The sequence below is a fragment of the Carassius gibelio genome, chromosome B18 (assembly GCF_023724105.1).
Source record: "Carassius gibelio isolate Cgi1373 ecotype wild population from Czech Republic chromosome B18, carGib1.2-hapl.c, whole genome shotgun sequence".
Lineage (NCBI taxonomy): Eukaryota > Metazoa > Chordata > Actinopteri > Cypriniformes > Cyprinidae > Carassius > Carassius gibelio.
The window spans coordinates 4,454,075-4,467,821 of record NC_068413.1 but is presented as its reverse complement, the minus strand read 5'-3'; the positions used below and the strand labels follow the sequence as shown (position 1 = coordinate 4,467,821).

At 36.9% G+C, this 13,747-nt stretch overlaps 2 protein-coding genes across 5 annotated transcripts; both read right to left on the bottom strand.

The window, feature by feature from the left end:
• Nucleotides 1-214: 214 nt before the first annotated feature.
• Nucleotides 215-1,957, bottom strand: tmem243a (transmembrane protein 243, mitochondrial a). The gene is made up of 4 exons (XM_052582878.1): nt 1,653-1,957; nt 1,316-1,366; nt 1,009-1,113; nt 215-758 (listed from the first exon to the last, which is right to left on the bottom strand). Exons 1-4 carry the CDS (start codon nt 1,752-1,754, stop codon nt 636-638), a joined length of 381 nt encoding a protein of 126 aa, XP_052438838.1. The 5' UTR covers nt 1,755-1,957; the 3' UTR covers nt 215-635.
• A 524-nt stretch (nt 1,958-2,481) lies between these two features.
• Nucleotides 2,482-12,375, bottom strand: LOC127977011 (transmembrane protein 53). Of its 4 annotated transcripts, none has more exons than XM_052581644.1 (4): nt 12,281-12,375; nt 5,777-5,902; nt 5,213-5,679; nt 2,482-3,737 (listed from the first exon to the last, which is right to left on the bottom strand). In XM_052581644.1, exons 1-4 carry the CDS (start codon nt 12,358-12,360, stop codon nt 3,376-3,378), a joined length of 1,035 nt encoding a protein of 344 aa, XP_052437604.1. In that variant the 5' UTR covers nt 12,361-12,375; the 3' UTR covers nt 2,482-3,375. The 4 variants fall into 4 exon arrangements, with proteins under 4 accessions (XP_052437604.1, XP_052437605.1, XP_052437607.1 ...); XM_052581645.1 differs by having other exon boundaries at nt 5,777-5,882; nt 12,281-12,358; XM_052581647.1 differs by having other exon boundaries at nt 5,213-5,674; nt 12,281-12,304.
• Between the last annotated feature and the right edge of the window lie 1,372 nt (nt 12,376-13,747).

The window sequence follows — 13,747 nt, the reverse complement described above, 5'->3', positions numbered from 1 at the left end:
ATTGTTCTTCATATGCACGCCAAAAGATGGCAGTCGTTTCAAAGAAATTACAATGTGGAACGCTATGCTTTAAGACTATTTAAATATTTTTCTTAAACATTTAAATAAATGTTATCTTAAAAGTGAAAAATACCATGGTATCTGTCAACTTTACAATAACAGTGCATTGTATGTCAAAAACAAAATGATCTTCTTCTTTTTTCTTCATGGAGAATCCAGACTCTGCAATAGTCATAATGGTCTAGAACCCAGAAAATAGTTCACTTCCACAGTGCATGTATACTATTTTATTTATTGCCAGTTTTCAGACCTTTGGCACCAGTATTGTTCTCATAACATAAATCACAATATTTAATAACTAACTGAAATGCTGCTTTATTAAGCATGACTTGACTCTTGGTAGCAACAGAAAATAATATTGAGTACAAAATATTGAGTATATACAGCTTTGGCAAAATAAAATTAGCAAAAGAAGTACACTTTCCAAATATTCAAATAAAAACTTAATAGATTTGAACATGCATCTTATCACCTATGCAAACATAATCGAACTGTGAGGCTCACTTCTGACAAATAAATCACTTTTTAATGTGCTTGACAGAATTACGAAGGTCAAGTAGTGTGTCTGAATCAAGTCATCTTCCGACATCATGGAAGTACAGATTGGCACACAGACAGAGGAGGATAATGAGACCTATGGAATAATAAATCAGACCACGAAACTTTGGATCCAGATCACCTTGACGATACCAGAATATCTACAAAAAACAGAAACATTTTTAGCAAATTATATATTATATAAACACTAAAAGAAGGGGGGGGGGGATCACCCAAAATATTCAAACATCTTGTTACAGCACTTTGACCATGAAGCACAGTAGAAAACTAAATTGTAAAACTCCCATGATTTGACAAAAAGATAGATTTTGATTAACATGCATTATTATAATAGAGTTGGAAAACATTTAACCACATAGATCATTTATAGAAATTTTATACAGTACTAACCAGCACCAATACAGAAGAACAGATCATGATGATGCAGACCACAAAGAAAATATTTAATGCTGTTGGAGGAGGTGTAGGGAAGACAAACGAACTGATGACAGTTACCTGAAAAAGTAAGGGGAGGGGTTAAACAAAAAAAATTACATTTTCAGGTACAACTAGCAAGCTGCAGCTGAATGGATCGGTCATTTAAAAAAAAAAAAAACAGAGTTTGGTTATAGTATTGGTAAGTTGTATATATAAACAATAGAAGTCTATGCTGTGTCCTCATTTAGATAGCTAACTAAAGGTGTGTGTTAATACTCACTAGGACAAACAGAGATGTGAGTCCACCAATAGCCAGATTAACAGCTGTGTGCTGAAAGAAAACAGAAGTTGACATGAAGAAATACAGAGGCTAAATTTGTCAGTTTAACGAGTTTGATTTGATGCAAATCTTTCCATATATCCAAGTTCATGTTGTGCATGCTTAAATCCCTTTAATTCTGCTTCATAATCTCCCTCTAGAGTCCTGTAATGCCTCCTCAAGAGTTTAGCCTTGATCAATAAGCAATAAACCAATGTTAAAAAACATGTTTCTGAAATAATGCGGATAAACATTTAAAAGCTAACCGTAAAAAGCAGTAAGTAACTGTTTCTCACACCCGAGTTAAAGGCTCTCCAAACAGCGTGTTTTCTGCGCCACTGGAGCGCGTCCTGAAGTCATCATCCATGTTGCTGCTGGGATTGAGAGGGTTTGTGGTCATGAGAAGCGGATCATCTCTGAACCCTGCCTCAGCCTCCTGCACTCATGATCAGGCCTGGAAGCACTTTCTCATTCCTTCAGATGCGTAACACTCACTCGGGCCTCAGGCCGAGGCAAAAACACAAAGCGAGCTGTTTTACATACATCTTAATGGAACACAGAGAGACGTTGTTAGGAGAAACGGTCATGAGATTATGCTTTAAGTATTCAATTCACATCACATCCAATCAAAAGAAGTGGGCGGAGCTTAGCGGCCCAGGTAAAATTGGTTCAAATTATTATTTTTATGTTTTAGCTATTCACTGTTTCCCCAGTCCCTCTCTTCGTTTAAATGTCTTTAAATATTCCCTGTATAATTATTCTGGTTAAAATGACTTTTAATACCTTTGCAAAATAACTTCTATGAACGAGGTTGTCAGGTGGGACCTGTTACTTTTCTCAGCGCTGGTAGAGAGAGACTAATCACATTCATTTGTGATTACTAGATGATAATCTTTAAAACCATTTCATTAAAATGAATAACGTTTCACTATATAATAAATGATAATAATAATCTAATAATAAGAGTTTTTACAAAAATACTAAAAATACTACTGCATCTACACCTGATTGTGGTGCTCATGTCAACAAGCGCCCTCTAGAGGAAAACTCAAGAACACAATTATGCCAAATTGTTTCATCTTGCACAACCCTTTTTCTAGACTTCTACTTTAAACAGACAAAACACATCAATCTGAATCATTTATTTGACTTTTTTTAAGATGAAGCAACAGAAAAGTAAAAACCTTTATTATTGCGTTGATGTACTGTAAAGCAGGACACTTCGCTAATTTGCCATAAACATTGGTATGAGCTAAAGATTTCTATTAAATTATACAGAATAAAATTATAAAAACATGTAACATAAAAACCTAAGTGTCCCACCTTACTTGTATTTACCATATTGTCTGCATAGGTACCTGAAAAAAACCACCCATGTGTCATTTCTAGAAAAACAACACTGCACAGTTTTACAAGGATTTTCAAACAGTGTAATTTACTTCAGATTTTGTCAATGACAAATTAAAAGTAAGCATTTTTTGTAGATTTAAAAATAATTGTTTCCTTTTGAGGTAACACATAAATGATCAAAGCACAGTATATTCAAAATAACATACTATAGATGTTAAATGTTAAGGTCAAGTTGTCACAAACTATAAATCACTATTAATGAAAGGTCAGTTTACAGTTTAGCAAAAAATGATAAAATAATAATGCACAGTTTTGTATGTCAAGATAGTCCTTTTGAAGTCTGATCAGATGTTGGAATAAGTACAGGAGCTTCACATTGTAGTGCAATAAACCTAACTGGTCTCATATTAGCAGATAGTATGAAGTACAATATTACACATCCCCAACATAACAATGCTACAGTCTTCAAAGGGAGCTTAGATTCTTCTTTTGAACTGGGTATGAATTTTTGGCTGAAAAGAGTTTTATGTAGTCACATAAATATTTCAACAGACTGAAGAAGTTTGAGAAACAGTCAGATTTTGCAAGACCCAAAGTACAAAATAACATTAGAATGTCAATATTACAATAAAATCAGGCACTTTAATAAGACGGATGACGGCCTTCAAAATTCACATTTTTGCCTTCAGAGGCACCATGTTGAGAGACTGCACAAAGTACTCCAGCGTGGAGACATAATCCTGAGGGTGTGTGCGCAGATGACCTGCATGAACAGACTCCTTCCACTTCCGGCTCTCGACAGTTTGGCCGCTGCTCCTCCAGAACTCCACCATCTTCTCCAAGCTCTTGTAATCACACAGTGCATCGTTCTCAGAGTAGAAGAAAAGACCAGGTGCCATCACAGGAGTGTTCCAGAAAACACTGATAACTGTGTCGTAGTAGTCAACCGTCTGGTGTTTAAAGGCACGGAAGTACATAATGCTAGTCGACTTCACGAGACCTTCCATCCGGGGCAATAGGGTTTTACCCAGGCCTGGACAACAGACAACAAACCCAAAAGTTGATGAAATTCTCTCTCTGAAATCTGAAGTTTTTTTTAGGCCTTATGTAGTTTGCTGTTCAAAGATAAATATGATGTTTTAAACCAACAAAAAATAAAATTATATTTAAAATACATTTTTACTTTAAAAAAAAAAAAACAGTTTTCACAAAAATATTTAGCAGCACAACTGTGAGCATCAAATCTGATTGATTTACAATGATTTCTGAAGGATCAGGAAGACTAGAATAATGACTGCTGAAAATGTAGCTTTCCATCACAGGAATAAATTACATTTCAAAATTTATTCAAATAGAAAACAGTTATAAATTGTAATAAAACTCCACTCCATTTATAATCAAATAAATGAAGCCCTGGTGAGTGAGAGACTTCTTTCAAAATAACAATCTTACCAACTGCAAATTTAAAAAAACAATGCAATCTCCAGATTGAGGTAAATTTTTTTAATGTTTCAAGTTTGTGATACTACATACGAGTAATCAAGTAACCATAATTATAAGCACAAGCTGATTGATTTATATGGTCTATATGACTCTTTGTTTGGCTGTAGTGCCAACTTTAATTTTCCAGTGCGTGTTAAGCATCTGTTATATGATTAGCACGCACTCCACACTCCTACACAAAGCCATATTAGATTACAAAAAATAGAGGGGTACGAAACAACACGTTCAGTATACTAATAAAACAGGATGGGCCAGTTCACAAAAAAAAACATGCTTTTGCTTCAAAAATCATGAGACAAGAGCAGTGGGATGGCGAAAAAACAATAGAAAAACATGTCTTAATACTTGGTTTACATAGAAAAACAATGGAAAAGTGGCACATTGGAAAGGATATGTGTGTTAATAACATCTAAAGATGTATTTAATAGGAATTACAGTATATTGTAGCAGCCAAACTGTATTTGTTTGTTAATTTCAATTAAAATTTTAAGAAATTAATAATTTTTTTTGTTTTTATCAAGGATGCATTTAGTTAATCATAATGGACTTTTAAAATGTTACAAATGAATGTAAAATATATTTAAAAAAAATGGGGGGGCGGGGGGGGTGTGGGGTTGGTGTTTTTGCAATAAAAATTGGGGTGCTGTTGGCGCAGTGGATAAGACGCATGCCTTTAGTGTGAGAGACCCGGGTTCGAATCCACTGTGAGGCACCAATGTGTCCCTGAGCAAGACACTTAACCCCAGTTGCTCCAAGAGACGTGCGACCTCTGATATATATATAGCAATTATAAGTCGCTTTGGATAAAAGCGTCCGCTAAATGAATAAATGTAAATGTAAATATTAAATATGCTTTATTTGTATATTTTATATGTGTTTGTGTCACTATTTGGTTATTTACACATGAGAGAAACATGGTATGGTATAAAATAATGGTATATGATATATATATAGTCATACCGTAATGTATATAATTACACTTTAAATTGCAATCTCTGTACATACCGTTGACCATATGCTCCAGCGATCCCATGACTAGGCTGTCATAGATGTGCCCCCTGATCCTGTTTGTCAGGCCTTGGTAACGCTGGGTGTCTTTGGCCACATGAACAAGCATCTGACCAAACGTGTATGCACCTATGGAGAAAGCATGGACCAGTAGAGGGCGCTGTGAGAAGCGCTCGCTCTCTAATAATTCCAGCACACGACCACCATACTCCAACCCCCAGCGGGGCCACAAGAACTGGCTCACCTCACTTTCCACTACGAGCACGTCAAAGCCCATGCGAAAGTAAATCTCACAGTATTTGTCAATGGTCTGCGGCCTGGAGCCCAGCCATGGCAGCATCAGCAGTATCGGTTTAGGGTGAGCAGCTGAAACACTAGCCGTGGGAGTCCCAGCGACGTCATTAGTGAGGAAGGTGATGTGTTTACTGATCTTGTGAGTAGTGACACCTATCATGGTGGCTGCTCTGGAAAACATGATAGCAGGTAAGCTAAAGAAAGGACAGAGTGGAAACCACAACAGTTCATTGTTATAAAAGGCACAGCTGACTCCAAATTACTCACGTGTTGATCGGTGCCGGGTTTGCCTCACACGTCCTGAAAAGTGAAGCTGCAGGCTCTTTGATCGCCCTCTGTTGGCTGGCTGCAGTACAGGTCATAAACCTGCCCTCTCCATGTAAACGAAAGGGACTTGAGTCAAAACACAAAAAATAAACAATTACAATACAATTTGCTGAAAGATGGTTTTTGGTCATTTAGGGACGTTGTCATGCTGATTTATGTTCAGTTGTTCATTTTTGAGATAAGTTTGATTTTAGCTAGTAATCTGATGCTGTAAAAACGGGGTGTATCGTTATGGTTGATTGGGTCTGTGGGAGTTTGCCTGGATTGATACGGCGGATCCACTTCATGACATTACTGCGTAGACTCTGGCTACAAACAAATCTCTACTGTGCAGACTCTGGCTACAAATGACGGAATTTACTCAAGATGGCAGTGGCCATACTGAGATGCTTTGACTTCACTTTCTATAATGGAAGGAATGGGAGAAGCGTCGTCCATATTATTTTAAGGTCTATGGTTGGTGCCAAAGAAATCCTCTTAATGCCAAATGAAATATAGAAATCTGCCTTCTAAAGAAGTATCTAATCTTCTGGATGAACAGCATGCTGTATTGCCTTAATTCTTTCAGTTGTTTTAGTTACGGTAGGTCTGAATCGATTAAAAAGAGTGTGCTTCTTAGTCCTGCTTCTCAGACACTGCCCATTTCGGATGTGTTCATACCGTGTCTGATAGACCATGGTGAAGAAACCTTCTCCCCTAGGAGAGAGCAATCTATAATTCATGAAATGCTAAATATTTTTGTGTTGCACCATTAAATTTGATGAAGTTTAGTAAAACTGCATGTAAAATGGCCTTATACATAACCAAAGCCTCTGAGGAGTGATAACCTTCTGACTGAATTAAATTTGATGACAGACTAATGCCTTTGGACATAAATTATTTGATAATGTTTACATTTTATAAATACCATATATCATATACAATTATATACAGGTGCTTCTCAACAAATTAGAATATTGTGAAAAAGTTCATTTATTCAGTAATTCAACTAAAAATATGAAACTTGTGTATTAAATAAATTCAATGCACACAGACTGAATTGGTTTTAGTCTTTGGTTCTTTTAACCGTGATGATTTAAGATCACATTTAACAGAAACTCTCAACAAATTAGAATACTTCATAAGACCAATAAAAAATTTAGTGAATTGTTGGCCTTCTGGAAAGTGTGTTCATTTTCTGTACATGTACTCAATACTTGGTAGGGGCTCCTTTTGCTTTTATTACTGCATCAATTCAGTGTGGCATGGAGGTGATCAGTTTGTGGCACTGCTGAGGTGATCTGGAAGCCCAGGGATCTTTGACAGTGGCCTTCAGCTCATCTGCATTGTTTGATCTGGTGTTTCTCATTTTCCTCTTGATAATAGCCCATAGATTCTCTATGGGGTTCAGGTCTGGTGAGCTTGCTGTCCACTCAAGCACACAAACACCATGGTCATTTAACCAACTTTTTGAGCTTTTAGCAGTGTGGGCAGGTGCCAAATCCTGCTGGATATTTAAATCAGCATCTTCAAAAAGATGGTCAGCAGAAGGAAGCATGAAGTGCTCCAAGATTTCTTGGTAAACTGGTGCAGTGACTTTGGTTTAAAAAAAAAAAAAAAACACAATGGACCAACAACAGCAGATGACATTGCACCCCAAATCTTCACAGATTGACAATGGACTTCAAGTAACTTGGGCTATGAGCTTCTCCACCCTTCCTCCAGACTCTAGGACCTTGCTTTCCAAATGAAAACTTGTTCTCATCTGAAAAGAGGACTTTGGACCAATGGGACAACAGTCCAGTTCTTATTCTCCTTAGCCCAGGTAAGATGCCTCAAGAGTAGCCAAATTCCTTGACACGTCTGTGTGTGGTGGCTCTTGATGGCTTGACCCAAGCCTCAGTCCATTCCTTGTGAAGTTCACTCAAATTCTTGAATCGATTTTGCTTGACAATCCTCATAAGGTTGAGGTTCTCTCAGTTGGTTGTGCATTTATTTCTTCCACACTTTTTCCTTCCAGTCAACTTTCTGTTAACATGCTTGGATACAGCACTCTGTGAACTGCTAGCTTCTTTGTCAATGACTGTTTGTGGCTGACCCTCCTTGTTGTCCTCTGGACAACTGTCAGATCAGCAGTCTCCCCCAACATTGTATAGCCTAGTGAACCAAACTGAGAGACCATTTTGAAGGCTCAGCAAACATTTGCAGGTGTTTTGAGTTGATTAGCTGATTAGCATGTCACCATATTCTAATTTGTTGAGATCGTGAATTGGTGGGTTTATGTTAAATGTGAAATAAATTAACTTTCAACATTCTAATTTATTGAGAAACACCTGTATATAACATTACAGATAACTTAAACCTATTACTTGTGAAGTGACATTCAGCCAAGTATGGTGACCCATACTCAGAATTTGTGCTCTGCATTTAACCCATCCGAAATGCACACATACAGAGCAGTGAACACACACACACACACACTGTGAGCACACACCCGGAGCAGTGGGCAGCCATTTATGCTGCGGCGCCCGAGGAGCAGTTGGGGGTTCGATGCCTTGCTCAAGGGCACCTAAGTCGTGGTATTGAAGGTGGAGAGAGAACTGTACATGCACTCCCCCCACCCACAATTCCGTCCGGCCCGAGACTAGAACCCGCGTGACATGTACTCTGCGCGCAATACAAGCCCTCGCGAACGCATGCTCATTCCCCACATCCTCGCGCTCTATCATCTCACCTGAGGTGAGTCACCTCTGCTTGCGGGAACAATTTTTTGTCAGTCGTGGGGCGGGGCTTGCTGTTTTAGTTGTTATCTCAAGTGTCATTGGTTATTCCCCTTTTCCTAAAGTCAGTATTCGACGCCTGTTAGAAAATGATTAATAATTCACTTGACTTGACCCATGACTTCATCAGTGGACCAGATACATGTGAGTAATCATTTATTTTGCTTGTTTAATTTATTTTTGTCTTTAATGTAATTTAATGCATTGTTTATAGAGTAGATCTTTTGTAGATACTTGATTAACTGGAATTCTTCTGATTGCTAGTGATTGCAGTCTTGTAATAAAGATACACATATTTTACAGACTGTAATGATGCACACACACACGCACACACGTGTATATATATATATATATATATATATATATATATATATATATATATATAAATCTAAATGAATGACAGTGAAGTGTTTAACAAGTGTTTTATCTTTAATCTTTTAAATAGATACATCGTAATATTTGAAGGTTAGTTTAGTCATTTTTTATTGTTTTTGTTTGTTTTGTTGTGAACTTGAATGTCATCTTTTGTGAAGAAGACTGCACTTACAAAAGAGAAACTGGATGGCAGTTTATTTTAAGTTTTCAATTGACTAAAGATATAAGTTATTGTTACATTGTTGTTAATAAAAGTTTTAAATTTGACAATGTAGTGTGGTACATTGCAAACAAAGGTCAGATATTATATTGCATAAAAGTCTAGTTTGAAAAATGACAATCTGTGCTTTAAAAAGAATAAATGTAAAAATCGAGAATCGAATCGAACCGTGAGCTTAGAATCGAAAATGCAATCGAATCGAGGATTTAGAGAATCGTGACACCCCTACCCCTTACAGTAACTTTTACGCCCTGATTTAAGACCATTTGAAAGTCACTTTATCAAGAAGTCCAGAGGCTGTCCTGCCTGAGTGGAAATCAATGGGGCAGATACTTCAGTACTCTAAACAGCAAAGTAAGTTTGCCACATAGTTTTATCAAATCTGACAGAAACTAACTGTCATAAAACTCACAAAGTGGCCTTACACATGATCTAAATTGATGTTATTTTTCTTTTTCCAAGAGTTCACATTTTCCTGTGGAATACATTTTATTAATATGTTATGTTTGCAATTTCTGTATTGCTTAAGAGTCACATGCTGCTTTGCTGATTTAACAGAACAAAGAATAGCTATTGATCTTTAAGATAAGTGTGAAAGTAAAAAAGCACACACAATCCTTATTCTAATCTGGAATGGAATGGTAAAAGGGTGTTGGTACGTGACACCCAACGACAGAATATGATAAGCAAGTTTAAAAATGTAGTTGAAAATACCACCATTGGCCAAGAGAGATAACATTCTGAGAGATGAGACTATAAGAGATAGGATGCCCTCCCTTTACTGTCACACTCTGCAGCCGCCCTGAGTGACTGTCTGACTGCTGGCCTTTTCTTGCAAGAAAATAAACCTCATCAAAGACAACTGGTATGTCTGTCCCACTTTTATCTAAAATATCTTATGTAATGGAGGAAGTCTAAAATATGTAACACTGGGGGGCCTCCAAAAGCAGGATTGACAAATACAGAGGAATGTGTGATCAAAGGTCAAAGAACAAACACATGCATGGATTTTGACAAGGGTCAGAACATTAGTGGCATGATTCTCAAACCACTGCCAAGCTGACATGACTTTTCAGCACAAGTGAGAGTATAACACACACTTACAAACCTCACACATGCTCTCACAAGGCCAAATCCACCTACTTCACTTACTGATGCTTTCTATTCTGTGTGATGCTTCATTAACATGACAGTATCTACAGCATTATGTCTATACAATCACGATTCTGTTATTTTCGATATCATAATAAGTGATATAATTTTTCACCAAATTTTGAACTTAAAGGTACAATTTGTAAGATATTTGCAGTAAAATATCCAAAAACCACTAGACTAGTGTTATATATTTCCTCCAGCTGATTACTAACAATATCTGTAATGTTTTAAACTACTTGTAAATCATGAGAAAATTCCCCATTCTAAACAGTGACACGGGGCAGTGCAGTCGCCTGTCAATGATGTTAGTTACCCTTTGTTACCGCCTTTTCTGATGTAGAAACCACATGACAACAATGTCCAGGACAAATGCGGAAGTAGAGTCTAGTGTCCAGCAAACCACTAGCTTGCTTAAAGCAGTTCCTTATTTACTTCTTCTTGCACGTTTTATGGTGGATTGTGTTACTTATTTATGGTACATAATTACTGTTTACCGTCTGCCGCTGGTTCTGTCGACAAGGACAGCTCCCGTAAACGTAAGCGTACGAGCCAACCAAATGAACCAAGAAGAGTTTGGGACAAGAGAGGAGAAAGAGCGAGGATCAATATCGATGTTGCATTTTCTAGATGGAGAGAGCCTCGTGACAAACTTCAACTAGAAAGAGATGACGATCTCGCTTGTGTTTTACTCGACAGGTGAGTTGTTTTGATTCGCATTATGGGACATACATGCCAAACGTCTCTAGATCCACACGAGGACGCATCTGATCCATAGTCTGATCACGTCTTTGCATCGACTTTGTATGTAATCTACTCGTGCAAATTGTTAAACCCGCGTTTGCTATGTATGCCCAATTATTGTGTTTGAATGTACACGAGTGTATATATTTGTTGAACAAGTGGTAATCGTTTTCATATCGTCTGATTGATGGCCTTCAGCGGTTAGGTAGAAGACAACAAATCCCATCATTCCATTCTCCTTCTTAGCATCCTCAAACCACGCGATTGTTATTGTTTTGGTAGTGCGCCCTCTAGTGGCAGGTCCTACAACCTGTTCCTTTAACTTATCTTATCAAAAATGACTGCAGTAAAAATATTCAAACTTTATATTTCGATAGAGCCTTAGTTTTAGTATCATTACCCTGTCACATTTAATGCACTCTTTGAAAAGAAGGAGAAACAGCAAAAGCATATGGGCTGAAATATATGGCATAAAACCAAGAAAATATCACAAGAACTGGGCTGAGAGTTCAAATGGTTCATTCATCTGTATTGTCCCATATGTCAAGTTCATGGGTCTATTGAACAAACTGGTTGAGTAAAAAATGTTAAAAATAAGTATTTTCAAGTGCATTAATATAATGCATTTAAGTGCATTATATTATGTATCATATATACCTTTGTCATTCTTAACACATCCTCGAAAATTATTAAGAAACTGGAATTAGGCATAAGGTCACAAAGTCTCGTCATGTTTATGGTCCAAAGATCAGTAACGTTAGATCTTGCCTTTTTTTCTACTGTTTATTACACGCATGAATTCAGTCTATGTGAACTATGCAAGTGTCGATGATCCCCTCATGTTTTGATCCAAAACAAATCCCAGTCTCAAAATAAACCTCGATCATCAAGACTGATCATCCACTGCTGTCTGAATGATTAGCGTGAAAAAAAAAAAAAAAAACATTTATCCTGATACAATCAGTTATTACATTTAGCAGCCTTTTCGTAGTTTAGGAGAGATTAACGTTTCTTGTTGACATGACTAACGTCAGCTGTTACATAAGCAACGCCAAACTAATTTATAAAACGAAACTTTGCGTTATTTTGACTTATATAAACTGTCACAGATCTCTGCTGGTCAGTCAAGGTGTAAACGGACAATACGGCTTTTTAAAAAATACGCCAAAAACATGGAAATGAGTGAGTTATTACCTGCTGGTAACAGGAGGACTTGCGAGTCGCGAGCTGAAGCAGAAGCTGACGTGCACGAGCAGCTCTGCTGCGCGTGACATTTTGCAGCAGGCGCGTGCAAGCAAAAAAATATATATATATATATATATATATGTATGTATGTGTATGGTCTGTATTTAATCTTGTACTGACTTCAATCTGTTCACATTAAAAACCTGTTTCTCCTTTAAAATGACAGGTTTAGTCCAGTCATTCTTTCTGCTTCATAGCAATGTATATGAACTGTTTTATGCATAATGTGTGCTGTGAAGTATTGCTGTTTGCAGAAGTCAGCATTGCTGTGTCCGACCCAACAAGCCCCCTTCTCAGCAGCAGTGATGCAGATGATTGGTGGGGCCGTAAAAGCAGCCCTAGCCTGGGGGGATCTGGCTGCGGACCACGCTGATGTCATATGTTTGATCAGCTCATCTGGGTCATTGTTCCAACCAAACCCCCCTTTAGTTCCAGCTCATTTGGTGCCTTCCTGTACACACACTATAAGAGAATGCAATTTGCAAAGCATTCAAAATGCATGTCAATCTGTGAAAGCCAATTTAAACATTGGATAAATGTATTAATCATGCAGTCTAAACTTCTCTGATGAAAGTGGCATACAGTGATTACTTTAACTGTTTTACCAAATATTAAAATCTGGTAATATTCTCTGAGCCCTAACTAGTCCTCTCACAATAAGCTTTTTATGGGTCTGCCCCAGTTTGTGTTCTCTCGGGGTGTGTTTTAATAAGGATTGATCTACATCCTGCTCATTCTGTCTGACCACACACACTGGTGCATCCCAGCGGACTATCCATCCTGGATTCACTGATGGGGAATGGCTCTAAATATGTATTGAGTGTTTATATGCTCTGAATATGGAAGTAGAGTGTTTGCCTAGCTAGTGCCACTCACTCATTTACCCACATAGATTCACATGCCAATGGGATCAGCTAATAAAATGCATAAATCTGTCTGCCTGAGGAATTGTATTATATATATATATAAATAAAATAAAATGAAATATATAATATATACACACACACACACACATTATATATATATATATATATATATATATATATATATATATATATATATATATATATATATATATATATAATGTGTGTGTGTGTGTGTGTGTATATATATATATATATATTATATATTTCATTTTATTTTATTTCAACTTATTCGATTCTATTTTATTATTTTGCAAAGAAGTATAGATTTATGGCCATTTATATATATTTTTTATTTTATCTTTAAAATGCTTTATTTCAATCCACGTAAGGTAAAACAGCAGCAGTTACTCTTGTGGTCTTTAGAGCTGTGAGTTATTACTGCATATTGATCTCTGACTCTCTCTGAGGGATTCAGAAAATGACGTTCAATATTGTATATTGACTTGCTAAACGAAATTTGGATGAGAGGCTCATCCTCTTTTATTTAGAT

What these genes read in the sequence shown, in the direction of transcription:
- tmem243a (XM_052582878.1), bottom strand. Translation starts at nt 1,754, where the DNA reads ATGACCACAAACCCTCTCAATCCCAGCAGCAACATGGATGATGACTTC. An exon ending in TTGGAGAGCCTTTAACTCGG is followed by an intron (nt 1,367 to 1,652) that starts GTGTGAGAAACA and finishes GTTTTCTTTCAG; the next exon opens with CACACAGCTGTTAATCTGGC. An exon ending in GTTCTTCTGTATTGGTGCTG is followed by an intron (nt 759 to 1,008) that starts GTTAGTACTGTA and finishes TGTTTTTTGTAG; the next exon opens with ATATTCTGGTATCGTCAAGG.
- LOC127977011 (XM_052581644.1), bottom strand. Translation starts at nt 12,360, where the DNA reads ATGTCACGCGCAGCAGAGCTGCTCGTGCACGTCAGCTTCTGCTTCAGC. An exon ending in AACCCGGCACCGATCAACAC is followed by an intron (nt 5,680 to 5,776) that starts GTGAGTAATTTG and finishes CATGTTTTCCAG; the next exon opens with AGCAGCCACCATGATAGGTG. An exon ending in GCTGGAGCATATGGTCAACG is followed by an intron (nt 3,738 to 5,212) that starts GTATGTACAGAG and finishes TCTGTTGTCCAG; the next exon opens with GCCTGGGTAAAACCCTATTG.